We start from the raw sequence: 25,066 nt of genomic DNA, 5'->3' as shown, positions 1-25,066 counted from the left end.
TCATGATTTCCACGGTTAGCAGCTCAGAGATATCCTTAAGGTTTCAGCAGTGAGTTAAGAGAGAGAAGATGAGAATTTTTTTCAGTATTTTAAAACTTCAGAGAAGGCTGGAAAACCTAAAACTCTGCATGCATCTCATGAATGTTCTACTTTCCTTCTCTGAATACAGAGATCAATCTTGGGCTGCATGTTAAAGCCTCACTATGAAGGACCATTCTCCTCTCTTACTTCAACCCAAAACAAAAGACACTTCAGGAGATATAATCATTGCTGCCTAGTTCCTTTTCCTAAAGCCTCACAATGGCCCTCAGTTCTTTTTTCTTTTTTTCCTCCCGCACATCTTTATTTTCTTCAGCTGTCCCTTTTTCACTTTCTTTATGCTTCATTGAATCTATTAGAGGCTTTATATAGTCCACTATTGAAAAAAATAAGTTTTCTGTGTGTAACCACTGACTGAGTCTTAACTGCTGGCAACAGGAGCTTAACTCCTTCTGATGGGACTACTGCAGCAGTAGAAGATAAAAAGATACATAGGCATGTTTCCTAAATGTTATGAAAATGTGCAGATGTTAGGTTTAATCAGCCCCATAGGGTGGCAATTTTCTAGTTCTTTACTCTTTTTTAAATGTGGAAAAATAAGAAGCAACTGGCAAATCTGCAGTCTGGCTGTAGTTCCAACATGTCTTCAACTCCCACTTTTCCCAATTCCTTCTCAATGCATTTCCCAATTGCATTCATCATTGCTAGTGTAAAGATTTCAGTCAAGCTAATATTAATATATTTAATTCAATACATCATGGCTAGCCAATCTCTCCAGAAACTAACATCATATTTTAACAAACACTGACATTCAGATGTTCTTCCTAGCAAGAGATGGTCTGCAAACAGCATAATACAATAACAATATGCTATTAGATTGTTGTTGTTGTTAGCTGCGAAGTCGTGTCCAACCCATCGCGACCCCATGGACAATGTTCCTCCAGGCCTTCCTGTCCTCTACCATCTTCTGGAGTCCATTTAAGCTCACCCCTACTGCTTCAGTGACTCCATCCAGCCACCTCATTCTCTGTCGCCTCATTCTTCTATTGCCCTCAATCTTTCCCAGCATTAGGCTCTTCTCCAGTGAGTCCTTCCTTCTCATTAGGTGCCAAAGTATTTGAGTTTCAACTTCAGGATCTGGCCTTCTAAAGAGCAGTCAGGGTTGATCTCCTCTAGGACTGACCGGTTTGATCGCCTTGCAGTCCAAGGGACTCGCAGGAATCTTCTCCAGCACCATAGTTCAAAGGCCTCAATTCTTTGGTGCTCAGCCTTTCTTATGGTCCAACTTTCACTGCCATACATTGCAACTGGGAAGACCATAGCCTTGACTGTACGCACTTTTGTTGACAGGGTGATGTCTCTGCTTTTTAGTGTGCTGTCTAGATTTGCCATGGCTTTCCTCCCCAGGAGCAAGCGTCTTTTAATTTCTTGGCTACAGTCCCCATCTGCAGTGATCTTGGAGCCCAGGAAAATAAAATCTGTCACTACTTCCATTTCTTCCCCATCTATTTGCCAGGAATTGAGAGGGCCGGATGCCATGATCTTGGTTTTCTTAATGTAAAGTTTCAACCCAAAGTTTGCACTCTCCTTCTCCTGCAAAAAGAGGCTCTTTAGTTCTTCTTCACTTTCTGCCATTAGAGTGGTATCATCTGCATATCTTAGGTTGTTAATATTTCTCCCGACAATCTTAATTCCAACTTTTGATTCATCTAGACCTGCCTTTCTCATGATGTGCTCTGCATATAAGTTAAATAGGCAGGGCGACAGTATACAGCCTTGCTGGACTCCTTTCCCAATTATTAACCAATCAGTGGTTCCATGTCCAGTTCTCACTGTTGCTTCTTGACACGCATATAGGTTTCTCAAGAGACAAATAAGATGGTCTGGTACATCTCTTTAAGGACTTGCCACAGTTGGTTGTGATCCACACAATCAAAGGCTTTAGCACAGTCAATGAAGCAGAAGTAGATGTTTTTTCTGGAACTCTCTAGCTTTCTCCATGAGCCAGCATATGTTGGCAATTTGATCTTTAGTTCCTCTGCCTGTTCAAAATCCTCCCTGTACTTCTGGTAGTTCTCGATCCACATACTGCTGGAGTCTAGCTTGTAGGATTTTAAGCATAACTTTACTAGGATGTGAAATCAGTCCAATGGTGCAATAGTTTGAACATTCTTTGGCACTGCCTTTCTTTGGTATTGGAATGTAAACTGATCTTTTTCCAATCCTGTGGCCACTGTTGAGTTTTCCAAATTTGCTGGCAAATTGAGTGTAGCACTTTTACTGCATCGTCTTTTAAAATTTTGAATAGCTCAGCTGGAATACTGTCACCTCCACTAGCTTTGTTGTTGCTCAGTTTTTCTAAGGGCCATTTCACTTCACATTCTAGGATGTCTGGCTTGAGGTCAGTGACCACCTCATTGTGATTATCAGGGACGTTAAGCTCATTCTTGTATGGTTCTTCTGTGTAATTTTTCCACCTCTTCTTAATCTCTTCTGCCTCTGTTAGGTCCCTGCCATTTTGGTCCTTTATCATGCCCATTTTTTGCATGAAACATTCCCTTCATCTCTCCAATTTTCTTGAAGACATCTCTGGTCCTCCCTATTCTATTGTTTTCTTCTATTTCTTTGCACTTGTTCATTTAAGAAGGCATTCTTATCTCTTCTAGCTATTCTCTGGAATTCTGCATTCAATTGGGCGTATCTTTCTTTTTATCCCTTGCCTTTCACTTCCCTCCTTTCCTCAGCTATTTGCAAAGCTTCCTCAGACAGCCATTTTGCTTTCTTGCATTTCTTTTTCTTTGGGATGGTTTTAGTTGCTACCTCTTGTACAATGTTGCGAACCTCTGTCCATAGTTCTTCAGGCACTCTGTCCATCAGATCTAATTCCTTAAATCTATTTGTCACCTCTACTGTATATTCAACAGGGATATGATTTAATTTATACCTGAGTGGCCTAGTGCTTTTCCCTACTTTCTTCAGTTTAAGCCTAAACTTTGCAATGAGAAGCTCATGGTCTGAGCCACAGTCAGCTCCTGGTCTTGTTTTTACTGACTGTATAGAGCTTCTCCATCTTTGGCTGCAGAGCATATAGTCAATCTGATTTCTGTGTTGACCGTCTGGTGATGTCCATGTGTAGAGCCGTCTCTTGGGTTGTTGGAAAAGAGTGTTTGCTATGACCATCGTATTCTCTTGACAAAATTCTATCAGCCTGTGCCCTGCTTCATTTTGTACTCCAAGGCCAAACTTGCCTGTTATTCCAGCTATCTTTTGGCTTCCTACTTTAGCATTCCAATCCCCCATGATGATAAGGACATCATTTTTTGGTGTTAGTTCTATAAGGTGCTGTAGGGCTTTATAGAACCAGTCAATTTCATCCTCTTCAGCACTGGTGGTTAGGGCATAGACTTGGACTACTGTGATATTGAATGGTTTGCCTTGGATTCGAACTGAGATCATTCTGTCATTTTGAGGATTGTATCCCATTATTGCTTTTCCTACTCTTTTATTGACTATGAAGGCTACACCATTTCTTCTGAGGGATTCTTCTTGCCCGCAGTAGTATACCTGATGGTCATCTGAATTAAATTCACCCATTTCTGTCCATTTTAGTTCGCTGATTCCTAAGATGTCGATGTTCGGTCTTGTCATCTCTTGTTTGACCACGTCCAGCTTGCCTTGATTCATGGATCTTACATTCCAGGTTCCTATGGAGAAAAAATCTTTACAGCATTGGACTTTCCTTTCACCACCACATACATCCACAGCCGAGTGTCCTTTTGGCTTTGGCCCAGTCGCTTCATTCTTTCTGGCACTACTAGTACTAGCCCTCTGCTCTTCCCCAGTAGCATATTGGATGCCTTCAGACCTGAGGGGCTCATCTTCCAGCGTCATATCGTTTTGCCTTTTGGTACTGTCCATAGGGTTTTCATGGCAAAGATACTGGAGTGGTTTGCCATTTCCTTCTCCAGTGGATCACATTTTGTCAGAACTCTCTGCTATGACCTGTCCATCTTGGGTGGCCCTGTACGGCATAGCTCATAGCTTCATTGAATTACGCAAGCCCCTTCGCCACGACAAGGCAGTAATCCATGAAGGGCTGATATTAGATAAATAATGTAAATCTATAGGGACTTATAATGTTATAATATATTTATCAGTTTTAAGGTAATATATTTATTATGTAAATTAGAAAGACTAGCTGATTTTTCAAACTTTAAAACAATCTATAAATAATATTCATGTTTGTATATTATACTGAACAAATTTAATCATCCTTGCATCCATTAACCTTCTAAAGTAAATACTTAGAGAAACTCTTTTGGGATCTTCAAAGCAAACGTAGTCCCTTTTCTTCCATTTTTTTTACTTTCTATAGAAAAAGTCAACGATTGATGAACCAATGAACATCATCACAGCATGTTGCTCATAATGTTAAACAAAATCTTGATGTTTAAACTAAATCAAGGTTAAGTATTATGTAAAGAAAGGAAGAAAAATTCAGAATACAAATTTGATTTGTACTATTTAAATATTAACAAAGCACTGCTTAATTATTAAAAAGAGTACACACTTGATAGTATATATAAGAATCCTCATCCAAAGCAGGATTTATTGGCAAAAGGCTTTTCAAGAAATAAAATTTCATATTCTCCCACAGCACATCATTGAGCAGAAGACTATAGGGAAGACTATAACTTTATTTTATTTTCTTGGAGGAATAATTTTAATGTAGATAATTTCTAAAATTTATTTTTTCATATGCTCTGTAATACAATATATATTGTCTTACTCAGGACTGATATATACTGCCATATACATTTTCTAAATAATAAACCAACTCCCTCCATTTTATACCAACATTTTCCATAATACAATATCTCATCCCTACTTCTTTCTTTTCTGCAAAACATTCCTGATTCTACCACATTCTTTCATTAATGTATACATTACTTAACCATTCAAACTTTTTCTTCCTCTTAAACCATTCAATCTAACTTCACATATTTGGTGTACAATTTGATTCTAATTCTACAAAAAAAACCCTCACCTTAAGGTTTTTATTTTGTATTGGTCATTCACCTATATATTCACTCCACATTCATTAATTGCTTATTGATTTTATCTCTTCTTTTACATAAAACTTATGTACTTATAATGATATAGTATATAACTTATATAGTATATAACCTATAATGATATAGTACAGAATCTTGCAAATCTGAATGTGCTTTTCTGTTCTTTCCTTTGACTTTGTGAGAATTAGCATTAGAGAGAGTCTTGCCTGTGACATTTTTTTCAGATTACATTTCTGCTCCAGATTCAGGTTTCAGATCTGACTGTTATCCCACTTGTGGTTGTCCCTCAAGGCCATTTCCTCATCCCACTGCATTGCTCTTGCAACATTCGGTAAACAATCTTCAATTCTATATTTGTGCAAAACATTCCCTAATCCAAGCCTATGCAATTTTTCATAGTTTTTTCTATTATTCATAAATGTTACTCTTCAAACTCCACCTCTTTGTGACATGCATGCAGTATGAATTAGAATAGAGCTGGAAGGGACCTTGGAGGTCTTCTAGTCTAACCTGCTGCTCAAACAGGAGCCCCTATACCATTTCAGACAACTGACTGTCCAGTCTCTTCTTAAAAGAGCCTTGGTGGAGCAGTGGGCTAATGTCTCCTTAAGTAACACCAGCTGCCTGCAATTAGTGCAGGTTCGCATCCCACCAGGCTCAAGGTTGACTCAGCCTTCCATCCTTCCGAGGTGGGTAAAATGAGGACCCAGATTGTTGGGGGCAATAAGCTGACTTTGTAATAATGCCGCTTGGGGTGTGTGTGTGTGAAAGCCCTAATAAGCAGGCATATACATAGAATGAAGGCTACTGCTAAGCTTGTAAGCCGCCCTGAGTCTTAGGAGAAGGGCGGGATATAAATGGAATTAAAATAAAATAAAAATAAATAAAAATAAAAACCTTCAGTGATGAAGCACCTACAAATTCTGATGGCAAGCTGTTCTACTGGTTAATTTTCCTCATGGTTAGGAATTTTCTCCTTAGTTCCAAGTTGCTTCTTTCTTGATTGGTTTCCATCCATTGTTTCTTATCCTAATTACAGGTGTTTTGGTAAATAAGTTGGCCCCTTCCTTTTTGTGGCAACCTCTCAAATACTGGAATACTGCTATCATCTCACCCCTAATCCTTCTTTTCTCTAGACTAACCAAACCCAAATCCTGCAACCGTTCTTCATATGTTTTAGTCTCCAGGCCTTTAATCAGACTTTAATCATAAGAACAGTACTGTTTTTATTGTGGAGAAAATAAAATTATTGTTGGCAATAAAATTTATGATTGATTTCTACAAAAAAATGAGAGAAAACTGGATAAAGATAAAACCTGGCAATGGCTTACAAATGGGGCATTAAAAAAGAAACTGAAGGATTGATTTGAGAGCAAGCTATTTGAACTAATACAATCAAGACCAGAACTGAAAAATCATCAAATGATTCAAAGTGCAGATTGTGCAAAGAAGCAGAAGAAGCAGTCGAGCATATACTCAGCTCATTCAGGAATTGCACAAACTGATTATAAACAACTTAACACAGTCACCTAAATGATTGACCGAAACATCTGTAAAAATAATCATGTATTAGTAATGAAAAATCAGTGAGAACAGAGAGTTGAAAATCAACAGGCTAAAATATTGTGGGATTTCTGAATACAGACAGATAATGTCTGGCTCATAGCACACCAGATATAACTGTGATTCAGAAAAAGAAATTGTGGATAATTAATATGGCAATGTCAGGGGATAGCAGAACAGAAAACAAAGAACTTGAAAATACATGAAGAATCAAGATCTGAAAATCAGTTGAAAGTTTGTAACATAGGTTGGCCTTGGTGGTCCTAGTGGTTCTCAACATACTGGGTGCCATAACACTGGAATGTTAGTTAGTTTTAAGCAATGCAAATTAACTACAATGTATTCTGGACTTCACTTGGTATGGGACTGTCTCTTTAAGAGAGAGAGAGGGGGGAAGGGAGAGAGAGAAACACATACTCACCATATTCTTTAAATGTATACACATACATACACAAACCACTAACATGCATCAGTTTTAAACCTATTTAAATATCAAGACTTTCGCAAAAACATAATGCAAATTGTGATTATATGATATTACTGGTGTCCTTAAGGAGGAAAGATGCCCATAATTAAGACAAAATCCTTTTTGTAACAGATAATGCCCTCATTCACTGTCAAAGTGACCCCAGGACATGTTTTTCTGCTCTACTTCTGAAGGACACTTTTTGATTGTGTTGGCAACAGCAGCTAGATTCTGGGATGCAAAGACAATAGGCTCAAACTAATGCAAATGCTGAAGAGGTTTTATTGAATAAAATTTAGAAGAGTTACAGAGGAAAAAGAAAGTATACCAGGCTATAACTTTTCTGCCTGTCAGGAACACCTAAATGACAGTGGATGGACCCCCTGTTGCTGCTGGCTGCTGCACAGGAGCTTTTAGGCCTTCAGAACTAACCTGGGATTCAAGGTATCTGGGAGTTTTTGCCACCTTTATGTAAATATTCAAGGGACAGGAAGTACATACTTGATGACATATATTATAAATGGCCACAATTCTAAAGCTCCTTTTCACATAAGACATCGCTCCTAGCACGCTACTGGTTAATGATCATGGTTTACTGAAAATGACTGAAATTATCATCTTGTAGAACTATATGCTCTAGAACCTGAGTCAGCCTAATTTACGTATATATCATGAAAGTATTCATTTACTGATATGAATAAAAGTGGAACTTTATTTTTTTAAAACCTTATCTGAGAAAGGAAAAGACTGAAATGAAATTAATTAGGAATGTGGTATCAGTGTAGAATGCAAAAGCATGGCTTGGTTTATTATTTGTTTGTGGAATACGCCAAATGACATCATTCAGACACAATGCTAAACTAGTATACTATGGGTCATAGCTAAAACAAATCATGGCTAATTTCACCTAAATAAATAATATGCAAAGACTGCCAATTGAGCAATCAAGTAGAACTGTGAACACCAGGTTATAAATTTGCATATGTGATTAATCAAACTATAGCATTAACTATTAATGCTTTTCTTTAGCATGGTTTTTAGCCAATCTCCTGACCATACTCTCATAAGCAGGCTTGAGAAAGAATAGCTAGTATAAAAATACATGGGACCCACTTAGTTTTTCCCCCCTAAAGCTTGCCAGATAATAGCAATCTAATTTGTTCATAGGAATCTAATTCCTAATTAGAATTCCTCTAATTCCTTGAGACTATGGGATTTGAAGTCCACTATATCTGTAGAATACCAGGCTAAGGAAAAAGAACAACAACTACAAAAATTATTGGTGGCAAAATTGCCTTTTAGAACAGCTTCTGTTAAACCATTTGCCGCATGTCTACTTAGAATGTACACTTTAAAAGTACACTAAATCTCAAAGATGCTGTATTAAAATCAAAACCAACTAATAGCAAAGCCACACTTTCTTTATAAAAATGGAACATATGAAGGTAAATCATTGAAACTGGAAAATTAAAACATGAATATTTCATAAGAATACATTTTCTTCTGTTGTTTGTTCATGCTACTTTAATTAAGGCCCTTTAGCAATTAAAAGTTAAAGCAGTGTTTTTCAAATTTGGCAACTTTAAAATGTGTGGACTTCAATTCCCAGAATTTCCTATGTAAGTTATGATGGGTTAGCATTTAGGAAATCCCTCAAAACATGATTCCTTCCAACAGGTTTGAGGATCCCAGGGAAACGGAGCCCATGGGACAGTTACCCTATATGCAGGATGCTAGTCCATTCTCCAGCAGCCTTATTTATATTTGTGATTAAATCATTTAAATTGTTGCATTGTTTGTTTTATTGCATGTTTATCCAGAGTCACATTTGTGAAATAGGCACTTTTATAAATTTGATCAATTAAACAAACAAACAAACAAATTTAAAGCTGCTTTCCATTTTTTTTTGCTATAAATTTCATTATTATATATGCAATGAAACTAGAAACCAATGGGGGGGAAAAACTACAGAGACAAGTTGTGGGTACTTTTTTTTAAAGTAAGGTCACCAGTCCAGACTATAAACATCTGGATGGCCAGTAAATGGGACTTAGGGGTACACAAAGTTCTAATCCTTTAATGCCATTCACTAACTACCTAGTTTTTTGCAGCCAGATATGATAACTCTAAAGTGGATATTAGAATATATATAGTCTTCAGGATATCTGACACACCTCCATTAAGTTCTAAGTTTTGCAACTGAGATGCAAGACTCGAGGCTTGTGGGAGGGGATTTTGAGATTCTGAAAGCAATAGCAATAGCACTGATATACTGCTTCATAGTGCTTTACAGCAGGGGTCCCCAACCCCCGGTTCATGGAGTGGTACCAGTCCACGGCATGCCAGCAACCGGTCTGCACAAGCAAGCAAAGTCCCATCCACAGGATGCAGGCAGTGCACAAAACCACACCCCTTTTGGTTCATGGAAAAATATCTCTCCACATAACCCAAAAGAGAGCACTCTCTAAATGGTTTAGAGTCAGCATATTACACACACACCCAACAATCTGGATTGTCATTTTACCGACTTTGGAAAGATGAAAGGCTGAGTCAACTGGTCAGGATTGAACTCCTGGCAGTGGGCAGAGTCAGTCTGCAATACTGCATTCTAACCACTGCGCCACCAGGCTTCTGTTGATAGCATATTTCTTTAGCAGGAATGAAAGCCTATTGGCTAAACACACATTTTTCATGACCAGGGTGTTATCTCAAGGTTCAAAAAAATCTTTGAAATGTCCTATTAGGCAGCATAGAGAGAAATGATTCAGTTACACTATTAATAAGAAATGGTAGTTTAACCTCCAGGTATTAGATCATAGCTGCCTTTAGTACATAATAAAATAAGCAGGTAAATAGATGTTTGCTCTATAACTAATGAAGAGAAAGACGAGGAATGATATGATAGCAGTGTTCCAATATCTCAGGGGCTGCCACAAAGAAGAGGGAGCCAAGCTATTCTCCAAAGCACCTGAAAGCAGGACAAGAAGCAATGGATAGAAACTAATCAAGGAGAGAAACAACCTAGAACTAAGGAGAAACTTCCTGACAGTTAGAACAATTAATCAGTGGAACAACCTGCCTCCAAAAGCGGTGAATGCTCCAACACTGGAAGTTTTTAAGAAGAGACTGGACAGCCATTTTTCTGAAATGGTATAGGGTTTCCTGCCTGAGCAGGGGGTTGGACTAGATGACCTCCAAGGTACCTTCCATCATCATCATCATCATCATCATCATCATCATCATCATCATCATCATCATCATCATCATTATTATTACTGAAAGAACTTTCAATTTCACTTTCTTATTTTTTTCAAATTGAAAGAATAAATAGAAGAAAGCGATGGAACCTAGTGCATAAAGTCTTTATTCACACAAAGCATTAGTTTGCAGAATTAACTCATTCTGAGTTCACACATTTGATGGAAGCATAATGCAACCAAACAGGCTGATTTGAACAAAATGCTAAGCTACACACATACAAAAAATTAAATTTACTTTTACACATCATGCAAATGCAGCCACTAGGATTTTTTAACCATGCTGTGCAAACAGTCAGAAAATGAAAACAGAAAAAAAAATCTCTTGCCTCATGTTATTTAAGTGTATGCCTGTTCCCAACCACAAGGGGTTTGCTGAAATTATGTAAAATTATTCTGGTTTGCTTTTACTTCATCCGTATGGGTTCCTTTTCAATCAAAAATAGCTTCTTAAGAAACTGTACTGTATTTGCAATGCAGTTCACTGCACTTAATCCAAAGGAAGTTGATAATGCTCTACACCAGTGTTTCTTAAAGTATGTTCCTCAGGCCCATGGGTCCCTCAAGACTCCTTAGAGCAGAAGTCACCAACCTTTCTTGGTTGGCAGACTGGAGGGAAAGGGAGGGAGAAGCATTTTACGTGTGCGCACATGCTCACGGGGCTGCGAGCATGCGCGTGAGACAAACAGAGTGGGGCTAGAACTTGCATACGTGCTAGCCCTGCCCTGTTCATGTGCACAGAGTCCTGTTTCTGCTCCCTGAGGCATGGAGTCAGCCCGTTTTCGCGCACTGAGGCATGGCAGCATCCCATTTTCATGCCCTTAGGCACAGTGTTGGCCCATTTTCGCACAGCACGGTGGTGCAGTGTCCCGTTTTCATACCCCGCAGTGCAGCATCATCCTATTTTCACACCCTGTGTGAATTTCATGCCTTAAGGTGCGGCAGTGTCCCATTTTTGCACCCCACAGCTGTGACACTAGCATGAGTGGGGGGCAGCCTCTCCCGCATCCCAGTGGCCAGTAGCCCATGAACCACAGGTTGGGGACCACTGCCTTAGAGTTCCAGAAAATTATTTGTGAGCTATTGAAGGGGCCTGAAAAATTTTAAAATAATATCACTGTCTTCATTATTATTTCTTTGTTTTCATGAACATCATTTTATTTTTGTTAATATCTAATCGGTTTAATGTTATTTTTACATGATTCAATAAATAAACATTAAAATACATCCATCTTAATTTTTAATACAGGCAGTCCTGGACTTATAGTTGTAACTGAGCCTGGAATTATGGTTACACATTGTGCCAGTGTTAAGCAAGTATTCATGTGACCATGCCCAATTTTAATTCCTTTTTTGTAGCAATCTCTAAGAGAATATAATGGTATTTAAGCAAACCATTGTCAGAAATGGGTGGGGGGGGGTTTGTTCGAAATTGGAGATAATGTGTTTTTTTTGGCAAAAAAGTTGTAAATTGTGGTCATGTGTCTGTGAGATGCTGCAAACACCCATAAATATGCACTGATTGCTAAGTGTCTCCCGGGGGGGGGGAGAGTTCTGACCATCAGAACTTTGAATTTGCATCATAAATATCTTTGGGGGTCCATAATTGAGGACTGCCTGTACAGTAAATATAGATAAATGTAGCCCATGCCAACAAAAGTGTTTTGTGATACCTTCCTAATTTTTAAAATAAGGGGTCCTTAAACAAAAAAGTTTAGAAAACATTGCTCTGCATCAGAACTACAATAAGAAAACTTTATTTTATTTCTCTCAAGTATAAATTGAAGAAAGAAATTAGTTTAATTCTGATACATATTCATGTGCATATTCAGTCGTAGGACATATGCATTTTCTTTTCTTTAAGAACGCAGGTCAAGATACGTAGCATTCTCCAAGTCATAGTGTTTGGCCTAAGGTCACTTGGGGAGCTTTTGCCTAGAGCTTTTTTTTGAGGTTTAAGTTTAATTGCTTTAACACTGAGTTTTCCCAACCCTAGTCCAACACCGTAAATCCAATACCTCACAGATACTCAAAATCATTGCAACTGAAATTTCTGGCTATACTGGCCTTTCATATGCTCTATATTCTAAAAGGTAGAATGTTGTAGACAAAGGGATTGCAAATTGCTGCAACTCATTGTGATATTCCGCATGGTTTCAAATGACAATGATTACAGATTGCCTCTTAACTGCTTTTCATCTGTATTGAATAATTTATATTGATTTGGTAAAGCGTCAGGCCAAAGCCTAGCAGATATCACTTTGATTAAAGCTAGCCCTTGTGCAGAACATTTTATTGCATCTCAATTCTTTAAATTACATCAGTCCCACTGGTGACTAACTGCATGGTCCAAATACAGATTCACTCCTAGTTTACATTATAGCATGCCTGAGAGAGCAACTAAAGAAAGCTAAGAATGAGATGCCAAGAAAAAGCCATGCTTAGCTTGGACAAATTCTGGAGAAGCCAGAATTTTTAGATTAATCATCATCATCATCGTCATCATCAAACAATCAGAAGAGATATTTCAATCCCTTGATTAGCTTATTACACTGACAGGACAGAGAAATATAGCTGGTAGGGATCAGTTGAGCCAAATGAATTAGCATATACCTCATTCATAGTTAGGCTCCTTCACATCTTGGATTACCATCATGTGCAAAAACAACGTTTGTAATTTAGTCCATTTTTGTTGGAATGTTTAAAGAAAAATATCATTTTAAAAATTGATTCATCCAGTGCCTTGTTAATGTTTCTCTCCATGGAATGTCACTTTTTTTTAATTTAAGGAGCTCACACAGATCACCAGTGTTTAACATTAAGAAAAAAGCTTATCTTATGGAAAATTCACGAACACTCCTCAGCATTTATAAGGAGAGGAAAAAGAACCCGGAAGGTTCAAAGCGTAAGTATTTGACTATATTATGCAACATAAATTGTAGCACATAATTTATTTTACCTTGCCAGTTGACTTTGTACCTTTCCAAATGCAAAAGTAACAGATAGTCCAGGCAGCCAGAAGGCATAGTGCCAGTTCCCAGCGCAGATCCCCAATGTGTTCAATGCCGTCCGATATGGCCAACACTCTTCGTCTAAAAATGATATAAACAAACATCAGTGTTAAAACTTTAATGCAGAAGTTACTAATTGCTATAAATCTGCCAATCTGTTAAGAGTAATTGAAAGTTATTATTATTGTTGGCGATGGTGTTGTTATTGCTGTTATAGGAAGAAGTAGTTTGATCCAGTGGTTAAGGCACCAGACTAAAAACCAGGAGACTGTGACTTCTAGTCCCACTTTACACATGAAAGCTGGCTGGGTGATTTCAGAGTTGGTGAATAAGCTGGTTCGTCAGTTCTTGTCACAAGCAATGGGTTAATACTCAACTGATCTAGAAAAAAAATACTCAATTGATCAGACATTTGCAGAAAAAATGCCAGGAAGAAAAAAAAGTGGCTATTATTATTATTTCTTATAATATTGCAGATAGCCTCTAAAAATTACATACAATTTTAAATCATTAATATTCAGAGTAGGCACAAAGAAATATCTAAATTAATCAATAATGTATATTCTGTAAACCTCATTTACAAACTAGAAGACCACATAAGTAACAAACCAAAATAAAATTCTTGTATACCAAGAATAGCCAGTTCTGCTGTGGATCTTTCAAACTGCTGAATACAACTTCCAATCTTAAGAACTGAGAGTTTAAAATTTCATTAAAAAGAAACCAATTTCCTATCATTAATATTAATCATGCTAATGATAGGAAAATAGCATTTTCCATTACAATTAACCCATGCAGGATAGTGTGTCATTGGATCTGTGCAATGGGAATATATGAAAGAAGAAAAAGTCTTTACTTATAGAATGTAAAAGCCATTTTCCTATCAGGTACAATACAGCTTCGGTAATCCCTTCTCTCAGTGGCTTTTAAAGATGGCTCTAAATTCATTGCAGCAACCTAATAAAACCTGTTTCTGAACATCTATGGACACCAGCTCGTCTATTTAAATCTATATTTTCCCCTATTCCAGACATGTCAAACACAAGCCTGGATCCGGCCCAGATCCAGCCCACGAAGTGGTTTCATGTAGCCTGTGAAGCCATCCTGGAAACAATGAGGGAACGGCCCCTGCTGCCTTGGCCCAACCACAATATGGTTATGCATTTAGTCCCATCTGTGCAGGAGTTTAAGAAAACAATCAAAATAATTTTGGTATCATTTTTATTCATATTGTTCAAAGCAACTTCACAAGATAACTTTCCTTGTTAGCATAGCTGCTAGCTGATTTCCCTCCATGATTATTAGAGTTTGAAGATGTAATCCTGAAAAGCAGTTTAAACATATAATTACTTAAACAATTGTATTAAATAAATAGAGTCAGTTTGTTGTAGTGGTTAAGGCACTGGACTAGAAACCATGAGTTCTAGTCCTTCTCTAGGCATACAGTAAATTAATTGGATATCCTTCAGCCAGTCCCTCTCTCTCAGCCCTAGGAAGTAGATAAGGGAAAGCCATTTCCATAAAACTTTGCCAAGAAAACTACAGAGACCAATCCAGGCAGTTGTCAAGAGCCAACAATGTCTCAAAGGCATACACACATTAAATAAATAGCTTTAATTGGGAAAACATTTCATAACCTATTATACTGAACAAATTTGTCTTTATGAGGCAGAAGTCTGAAAATGGCATTCTTCAGATACGCTAGGACTACAATACATAAATTGGAAGGCATAAATTGGAGGGAGCGCTGATGGAGTAGAAATTAAGAGTTTTAAAACATCATTGGTTGAAAACATGTATATGAAATTATTATAGATTAATCTTTTAGAAATGCAAAGGTATATTTTTCCTATTTCTTAGAAGTATGTTTATTTGGGATAATCCAATTGCAGCACTGCATTTCCCATGGACTTTCACTGAGTGAATTTTCCTGGGAAAGAGATTTTTTTACGAGGCTTTCTAGCTTGTAGGGCAGTTGCACACTCCTGAATAGCAAGAGATTTAATCACTGCCAGCATTTCATAAAAAGGAATGTACCAGAGTACTTTCTGCATTGTTTTATAGTTTGGGGAGGAAAAAGAATGAATTCATTTATTTGGAAAAGACCTGTAGTGTCAGTTAACCATTTCATACTGTCTGCATGATGGATTGGCCTTGCAAAGAATCAAGGAATGAAGTCTTTAGAAGGTAGTTCTTTACCTAAAGTGTTTCATCAAACATCCTAGAGATTATTCTTTCTAAATAATGCAATAAGAAGATAGAAATATCTTTTAAAAATTCAGAGTGTTTCATCTTCAATACACATGGAGAAAAAAACTAGTTTTCCTCATCTTTCTTGGCACAGCATTCTGACAGCATTAAACATGTTTAGAGCTGTTTGTCCTTATCTCTATGGTAACTGTATGCCAATTTTTTCAGCATTTCTTCATATGTTTTCGTTAAAAAACATTTTATCTTCTTTGTAACTCTCTTCTGACTTCTTTCAATGGCTTTGTTTGAACATTGGTTTGACATTTTCAGCCCACTACATCATCTGATTGTTACCCAAATAAATGGGTCCATCCCTAAAATTGCCTTCTAACTGGCTCAATATTTGCCCAGCCACAACACTTTGGTCAACCCTAAGACCAACAAAACTGTTTGTAACAAAAAGAGAAGCCAGTACTCTTATGCACTAGAAAAAGGCAAGCAGGATGTCTGTTTGGCTCTGAAAGGACCTCAGTTTGATAGGAAAAAATGGAAGCATTACAGAATAAAACAATATTATAACGATCCAAGATGACAGAAGTCATATAATGCAGCTTCCATACAAGTTGCCTTACCAAAGGATGGAAACATTTATCTCTCCAACTGCATCACTGATCTTGGTAAAAGGATAATAGATTTGGAAGCTTTTTGGTAAATAAGGGGAAAAAGCAGGCAAACACTCTCAACATTTTTCAGAATTTCTGGTCAAGCATATAGGAATCACGTTCAACTTCATTAATAATTATTTTTATAATTATAGTTTCATACTACAGTGGTGCTTAGAATTTTTGATGTCTTCTTTTTAAAATTTCAATATTTCAGCATAAATATGTCATTTGAAGCATTGGGAAATAAAGCCAATGAATCTTGGAGCTCCACTGGATAAAGACAAAGAGTGGATCTTACCAGCCACAGATACTGTAGGATATAACTCAATCTCTAGCCATCCACCAATATGGTCAAAGTCCTGCCTGGAGATTATGTGTGTCTGGAAGGGACTGAAGAGACTCAGACTGAATAGCAACAGCACTTATATACTGCTTCACAGTGCTTCACAGTCCTCTCTAAGCAGTTTACAGAGTCAGCATATTGCCCCAACAATATGGGTCCTCATTTTACTGACTTCTGAAGGATGGAAGGCTGAGTCAACTTTGAACTGGTGAGATTTGAACTGCTGGACTGCTGGCAGTCGGCTGACTGTCAGAAGAATTAGCCTGCAGTACTGCATTCTAACCACTGCACTACCACAGCTCAATCCTGAGTGATTATATTTGTTTCCACTACCACCATCTCAGATCTGGTGATATATCACTGCTGACTCTCACTGGGGTTGCATGTACCCATTTAAGACATGTGCACAGTCTGGAGGTCCACTTCGAGTCTCCGCTCCTGCTAAAAGAGCAGATGGAAGCTACGTCCAACAAGACTTTGGCACAGGTACATTTAATGTGCCAATTGTACCCTTTCCTGGATCAGGAGAACCTTAAGACAGTTACTTGTGTCCCAGTCACCTTGTGACTTAGATTAGTGGAATTCACTTGAGGCTGATTTTGAAGGTCAGCCAAAGCTACAGCTGATCCAGAATGGGGTGGTGCAGGCACGAAGGAGGTGCTGTGTTATCCATATCTCACCCCATTGCTTTATAAGCTGCACTGGTTACCAGTTGGTTTCCAGGCATAATTTCAGGTGGTAGCCATTACGTTTTTGATGAAATAGGGCTGGCTACCTGAGTGATGGCTTATCTACAGTCATCTCTACTGAAAAGGCGCAGTTCATTTCCCATCAATCAAAGAATTATACAGAGTGGGACTCAGGAAGCGTGCCCACTCTGTTGCAGTGAATGATCTCCCCTCCCCCCAGATTCATATAGCTGTCACTCTTATGTTGTTCAGAAAACTATTAAAGACTTAATTGTTCTCCCAAGTTATGGGAACAGGGTAATTAATTAATTAACTAATTTTATTTGTCACCCATCTCGCCACAAGGCGACTCTTATTGTGGAACCCCTTTTGCCTGCTTTGCTTTGGTTTGGTTTTCAGTACTTTTCATTCAAGTCCTAACCAAGGCCTGTTTAGCTTAACTTTCTAGATCCACCAAGATTAGCCAGATCTACTGCCTGATGTAATGTATAGAAAATACATTATAGAGAACCTGGAGATTGCATTTTGCTGCCTATTTTCCACAGTTGCAAAACCATTTATTATTCAATTGATTGATTGATTGATTGATTGATTAATTGATTCAAATTCTATAACCACCCATTTCAATCCAATTGATTCCAGATGGCAAACAATATCACAATAATTAAAACATCAAAACAGAAAAAGAGTTATAAATTTTACATATATGCAGCTGAAAATTATAATAATGATTACATAAAAATTAACAGTGCAACCAGGTAATGGGATCCCTAACACTTTCAGGATCCCAGGGAAGCTGATCAGGTTTTGAAACCTTACAAAAGGCTAAGGAAGTCTCCTGAGGTCCAAAGGAAAAATGTGCCAAAGAACAGGGGCTACTGCTGAGAAACTACACCTTCTGATTTCTGTCAGTGGACATTCCTTGGCTGATGGGATCTGAAGCATCCCCAATCTACTAGACATAATTGGATGGGGAGAAACTATTGGGAGGAGATGACCCCTTAGGTAAGCCAGTCCCAAGCCAAGTAGAGCTTTAAAGCTGACAACCAGCATCTGAATTGCACCTAGCATCTGAATTGCACCTAGAAACCCATTGGCAACAGGTGAAGCTCACATAGTAGTGAAGTTACATGTGTCACTTAATTAATTAACTATCCTTCAGCTGCATGTTCCACTAGTTGAAGTTTCTGAATGCTCTTCAAGGGCAGCCCCATGCACAGCATATTGCAGTAATTCAAATGAGAGGTAACGGGCACAAGTAATTGAGAGCAGTCCCCTAGTCCATGAATGGGTAGAACTAGCCCATTACCTGAAGGTGTGCAAAGGCCATCCTAGCCACAGCTGCTACCAGTTCTCCAAGTAGGAGCCACAAGTCCAAAATGTCTATGGAGATTCTCAGTCACCCTGGTCATGGTTGTCCCAAAGGTGCTTTTTCAAGAGGCAACTGGACTTTCTTGTTTTTCTTTGAAGAAGTTTCACTTCTCATCCAAGAAGCTTCTTTAGCTCTGACTGGATGGTGGAGAATGGAAGAATTTATATTCCTTGCAGACAGCTGGTCATTTGCATTCTTTTTAGAGAATCATTGTGGACACTTGGATGCAAATGAGCAACTGTCTGCAAAGAATATAAATCTTACCATACTCCACCAGTCAGAGCTGAAGAAGCTTCTTCAAAGAAGTGAAATGTCTTCAAAGAAAAACAAGAAAATCCAGTTGCCTCTTGAAAAAGCACCTTTGGGACAACCATGACCAGGGTGACTGAGAATCTCCATAGACAAACTGTGCACTGGGCCTGCCTAGAATGGTTTTACTCTATTCAGTACCAGAAATGGAAGAACATTGTTCCCAGACAGTCTAAATATCTAAAGCCATTCTGTCTTGTTTGAATTGAGTCAGAGCCCATTGTATTCCATCTGTCATGGTTCCGACAGATGAAACTCTTCAAAGAACTTTGAGGCATTGTTTACCTTAAAGAATCTTTATTTGAGTAGCATAGCATCAGCACGTACATAGGCGAGGTCAAAATCTGAATTCCCCTCCCCTGAACACATAGCATTAAGTGCAATTCCCTCCTCTGATTAACAGTCATAAATCACGTTTTCCAATTAGTTTGAAATGCAGGCTTTCCCTCCAGTTCTCCAACCCACCATTTCTTATCATCTATTTCAAAAAACCTTGATTCTCACACTGCTACAATATTATTATGTCTAACTAACTCCCATGCACATTCTTCCTCCTCACCTCAATAGCATCTAATTCTAACTCTAAGAGTAAAACATAAGAAGGAAAATGGCTGCATCTCCATATGTTGTCAAAGCAAGAACATCCGAGGTTAGCAGTATTGACACCATCTAGGCCTTCAGCTTCCAAACACTAGGATAGGACATCTGTGGCTTCACTCAATAGACATGGAAATATACAGTATAGTTGAATATCATCTGCATATGGATAGTATCTCATTTTAAACCATCAAATCACCTCACCCAGAGGTTCCATGTGGATGTTAAATAGCAGAGGAGAGAGAACTGAACCCTGAGGCACTCTACACAATGGCAACCATGGGCTGGATCTATCCTTTCCTACCAACACCAAATGAAATTGTCCCTGGGGAAAGAGGAAAACCGGCAGCATCATACTGCCTATCACCAACTCCATGAGCTGAGTCTAAAGAGTACCATGGTATCAAATGCTGCTGAAAAGCCAAGAACAGGAGGTACTGCCCCCATCCTGCTGCCACCAGAGATCCTCCAAGAGCATGATCAATGCTGTTTCAGTCCCAAACCCTGGCCTGAATCCTGACTGAAAGGGGTCTAGTTCAGGGCTAGGCAACCTTGGCTCTTTTATGACTCGTGGACTTCAAGTCCCAGAATTCCTGAGCCAGCATGAAAGAGCCAAGGTTGCCTATTCCTGGTCTAGTTGATCTGCTTCTACTGTAGCTAAAACACATAATAATTCTGGCCCAGAACCAATCTGAGAATCCTAGCTAGAGGTAGAATAACAGATTAACTGGTCAAATTTGTTACAAATGAAATAGCTGGAGGGAGCAATGTTCCAAGCAGCAATCATTTTTAGTGACATGCTGGATAAACCTTAATAATATCTCTCCCGTTAAATAATTTATTGTGGGTTATAAATTAGTTTGTATTGACATTACATTTGATTACAATTAAAATAATCAAGATAACAGCATTATATTAAAATCTTTTCTTATAATTTTTCAGTTATCTACTATGTATCATCAACCATGAAAATTGTCACTCATTTTCTAACTGTAAAAAGTCCTGTCATTTTCCTTGGGGGGGGAAAGGCAGGGGCATATTTTTTGTCACAAATTAGAAACAAAGGTTACCTAAGGTATAAGGTCAGTTTAATACTCTAATTCAGAGTTCTCCAACCTGTGGGCTGTGACCCACTATCAGGCTGTGGCCTATTGACAACTGAGCTACATGAGTGGTGGGCTAGCCCATGTGTGTGTATGCGCACACCCAGCCCAACTCACATGAGCAGCGAGCACCAGCAGTCGCAGCCCCACTTGCACGAGTGGCGGACACCAGCGCTCACAGCCCCTAACACAAAACCACCCCCTCTTCTTTCCTTCTCTCCTCCCCCCCAAACCGGGCTGCCAACCCAGAAAGATTGGGGAACACTGCTCTAGTGGACTAAAATAAATGAATAAAAACCCTTTGAAATAGTCAATTAATTTGATTTATGTCATTTTACAAGTACAATTTCAACAGTAGGGTAATCCCTCATATCACAATCTCTTCTACAGTAGTGGCAAAAATTGTGGAAACCTTTTGGGAAAAGTGTACAGTAGAAATGCCACCTTTGGTTAAGTTTCCACCAATTTTTCTTCTAATTTCTTTATAAATGTAGCCTTGTTCACTTAATAATACTATTTTACATTGCTTTCTGGGCAACCAATCAACTCTTTGCACCATAACTTTAATTTTATTATGTTTTACAAGCTCACTAAATGAAAGAACACAAAAACCCACAACCAACTTGGTAGTGGTCACATAACACACTGACAAATGTCCTCCTCTCAGCTTCAATACATGACATCAATAACTGAATCCTACTGTGATCTGATTGGCTCATTGCCAAAGCAAGATGACACCTTATTGGCTCTCTAAACACTCATGGTCATTGGCTACAATCAGATGAAGGAAAGCTACCTGATATCAACCTAAGCAAGTTGTGCTTTCTTTTTCTGGTTATTTGGCTATAACGTTTCATAGAATACAGTACAAATAATTAAACAAACTTTGTTGCATTACATTCTTGATTAAATTATCTTTCCATTGATATATAATTTTATGGTAATACTCAAAAAAAAGGTTTCCACAATTTTGGCCACTACTGTATATCCAAAGCATTATGCATCTCATGCTACCATGATGGAACTGATGCCCCTATGACTGCAAACTCCAATTACAGACATCTAATATAGACACCAGTTAAACAGAAATAGAATTGATTTTTTCCACTCCAACCATGAAACTATAAGAAATTCCAACCATGAAAATTCACTTTTCAATCATGAAAACTAAGAAATTCTGTTACTTTTATAAAATTAGTAAATCTCTGCACTGTCCAAAGCAATATAAAGAACATCAATGAACTTCCAAGAACATGAAAATAAAAAAGAACGTTAGAAAGGAAAGGAATTTCATATCTTCCTAACACTTCTCTCCATTTTCATTTTGTAAACAGTAATAAATGTTAATTATAACATTTTTTATATGTTATAAACATTAATTATAAGAGCCGTGGTGATGCAGTGGTGAGAATGCACTACTGCAGGCTACTTCTCCTGACTGCGAGCTGCCGCAGATCGGCCGTTCAATTCTCACTCACTCAAGGTTGACTCACCCTTCCGAGGTCAGTAAAATGAGGACCCAGATTTTTGAGGGCAATATGCTTACTCTGTAAACCGCTTAGAGAGGGCTGTAAAGCATTGTGAAGCGGTATGTAAGTCTAAGTGCTATTGCTATTGCTATAACAATTTAATTTTTTAAAGGCTTATAATTTTTAACTTTTTAACATGCTATAAAGAATAATACTTCCATATTGTTATACATCATTTAGGGTTATAAAACAGAAATAATACAAAAATACAAATAGAAAAAATATTTCAGAAATTCCAAATGATTTCAGTATATGCACACCAGATTAAAAAGCTTGCAATAAATGTCCTAAGAAGTATTTTTCCCCTCAAATTATTTGGAAATACAGAAAATATTTGAACATTTTGTTTGTAAATGATCATTTTTACAGCCCATTGTTGGAAGAGATGACAGAAATTTCTATTTGAAATCTGTTCTATTGATGTCTTTATAAATCAAAATCCTGATTTTGTAAAAAAGTATTGAAATGAAGATAATTCTTCAAGCCCTGTTCAATCTTTTCAAATAAAATTAAGCAAAGTCACAGAGAAAAAACCTGGACATATCCGAATGAACAAATATTTTCACACAGCTTTCCATGAACACAATTCATCCAGTATGGCACATTACACTGTTCTTCGAATGGAACACAGGGAAAGGCCTAGTCCAGAGAGGAAAACAATGAGTGTGTGAGAGCTAAGTGTGACAAGATCAGATCTAAACTTGTTAATGACTTTTTATAGCAATGTAGAATTAATAATAGTGCTTCTCCCGCAGTTATTTGCACCCTGAATGGAGCAGGAAAAACACTTTTTGACTTCAAGACTGTTTTTCTTAAAAGTTTTCCTTCTACAAAATATAGGCTTATTCCTTTAACCCAAAAGGATAACAAAGTATTTTCTCACTAGCTTTACTTGAAACATAAAGAATATGTTACCTCCTCTGGTGAATGAAGTCCTTTTTAAGATGAGGCCAAAGTTGCTACCTAACTAACAAAAGAAATTCTTGAGGCGGAAATGACTTCATCACCAGGTCACCTTTGTTTATCCAAATTCTTTTCTAAGAAGCAGTAAGCTGCATTTCTAAATCATGCTAAAAATCTTAAAGCAAAACCATTTAAAAAAATTACACCAATGGATATCCTCAGTCTCACAGTCTCACTTGATAGAAAACCCTCTTTCTTGTTATAAACGTTTGAAGCATATCTAAACTATGATAATGCATAATTTTCATCTTGATAGTCTTATAAGATTGCCGGAAGAAATATCAACAACCTAAGATACGCAGATGATACCACTCTAATGGCAGAAAGTGAAGAAGAACTAAAGAGCCTCTTGTTGCGGGTGAAGAAGGAGAGTGCAAAACTTGGGTTGAAACTTAACATTAAGAAAACCAAGATCATGGCATCTGGCCCTCTCAATTCCTGGCAAATAGATGGGGAAGAAATGGAGGTAGTGACAGATTTTATTTTCCTGGGCTCCAAGATCACTGCAGATGGGGACTGTAGCCAAGAAATTAAAAGACGCTTGCTCCTGGGGAGGAAAGCCATGACAAATCTAGACAGCACACTAAAAAGCAGAGACATCACCCTGTCAACAAAAGTGTGTATAGTCAAGGCTATGGTCTTCCCAGTTGCAATGTATGGCAGTGAAAGTTGGACCATAAGAAAGGCTGAGCGCCAAAGAATTGAGGCCTTTGAACTATGGTGCTGGAGAAGACTCCTGCGAGTCCCTTGGACTGCAAGGCGATCAAACCGGTCAGTCCTAGAGGAGATCAATCCTGACTGCTCTTTAGAAGGCCAGATCCTGAAGCTAAAACTCAAATACTTTGGCCACCTAATGAGAAGGAAGGACTCACTGGAGAAAAGCCTAATGCTGGGAAAGATCGAGGGCAATAGAAGAAGGGGACGACAGAGAATGAGGTGGCTGGATGGAGTCACTGAAGCAGTAGGCGTGAGCTTAAATGGACTCCAGAAGATGGTAGAGGACAGAAAGGCCTGGAGGAATGTTGTCCATAGGGTCGCGATGGGTCGGACACGACTTCGCAGCTAACAACAACAACAAGTCTTATAAGCATGACTTAGAGGCATTTCAGTGTTGATAGCAAAGATGTGGCTTCTAAAACATCACCTGCTAAGTTTTCTAGGCTGTCAGAGTTCCCTCGGCCATTCTGAAATCCTCATAATTTTTTTACCGATATTTGCCATAGCTGAAGAATTAGGCTGCTCATCAAATAACACTGTTACATTCATGAAAACATGACATGCATTGATGATGTTACCTAGTTTGGGTAATGAAATGTCTGCAAGAAAACAACCAAGCTCAGAGAGCACCAGGGACACCTCACAGATATATCTGCACACTTTCTGCAGACACCATTTTTATAAAAATGTAGGACTTTATTGCAACTGAAGCTAGAGTTCTTATTCAATTAAATTTTTTGCACTTTCATTCACAACTAAGGTTGACTGTTATTAAAGACATTTAATATTTTTATAATAAAAGCATTACATGACCAACAAAGCTAGAAGTCATGGTAATTTATCTTTTGTGGTTTTTTCCTTCACAGTGTTAGAAGTGTAGAAAACCAACCTGACAGTATTTGTGGTTGAAACCACTTCAAATGAAATGCAGATGCAGCTTTGATATAACCAACTGTTAAGTCCCTAACAATATTTTAATTATAGTCCTATGGTATCAGAAATACAGGGGGTTTTTTTAGCAATGCCAGGACCAAATTCACTCATTCTATTGTAAATATTGACCTCAAATATTTAGATTAGTTCCAAAATTATGCTTTTTCAGCTAAAGATGTCCAATATCAACATCACCTTTTTTCGCATTTAAATTTCTACTTCTATTTTCTCTAATTTACTGAACC

General features: G+C 38.0%; 1 protein-coding gene across 1 annotated transcript in view; it reads right to left on the bottom strand.

Annotated features, from left to right (window-relative positions):
* Positions 1 to 25,066, bottom strand: part of LOC308661407 (sodium- and chloride-dependent GABA transporter 3) — a gene marked incomplete at both ends in the record, with an annotated part of 106,088 nt that overhangs the window by 63,598 nt on the left and 17,424 nt on the right. The window contains one exon of the mRNA XM_081316329.1: positions 13,360 to 13,492. Within this exon, the coding sequence (XP_081172455.1) occupies positions 13,360 to 13,492 (133 nt within the window). The remainder of the gene's footprint in view (positions 1 to 13,359; positions 13,493 to 25,066) is intronic.

The sequence above is a fragment of the Vipera berus genome (genome assembly GCF_964194415.1).
Source record: "Vipera berus genome assembly, chromosome: 2".
NCBI lineage: Eukaryota > Metazoa > Chordata > Lepidosauria > Squamata > Viperidae > Vipera > Vipera berus.
Note: the sequence above shows the minus strand (reverse complement) of the source record. Positions and strands in the feature narration are given on the sequence as shown.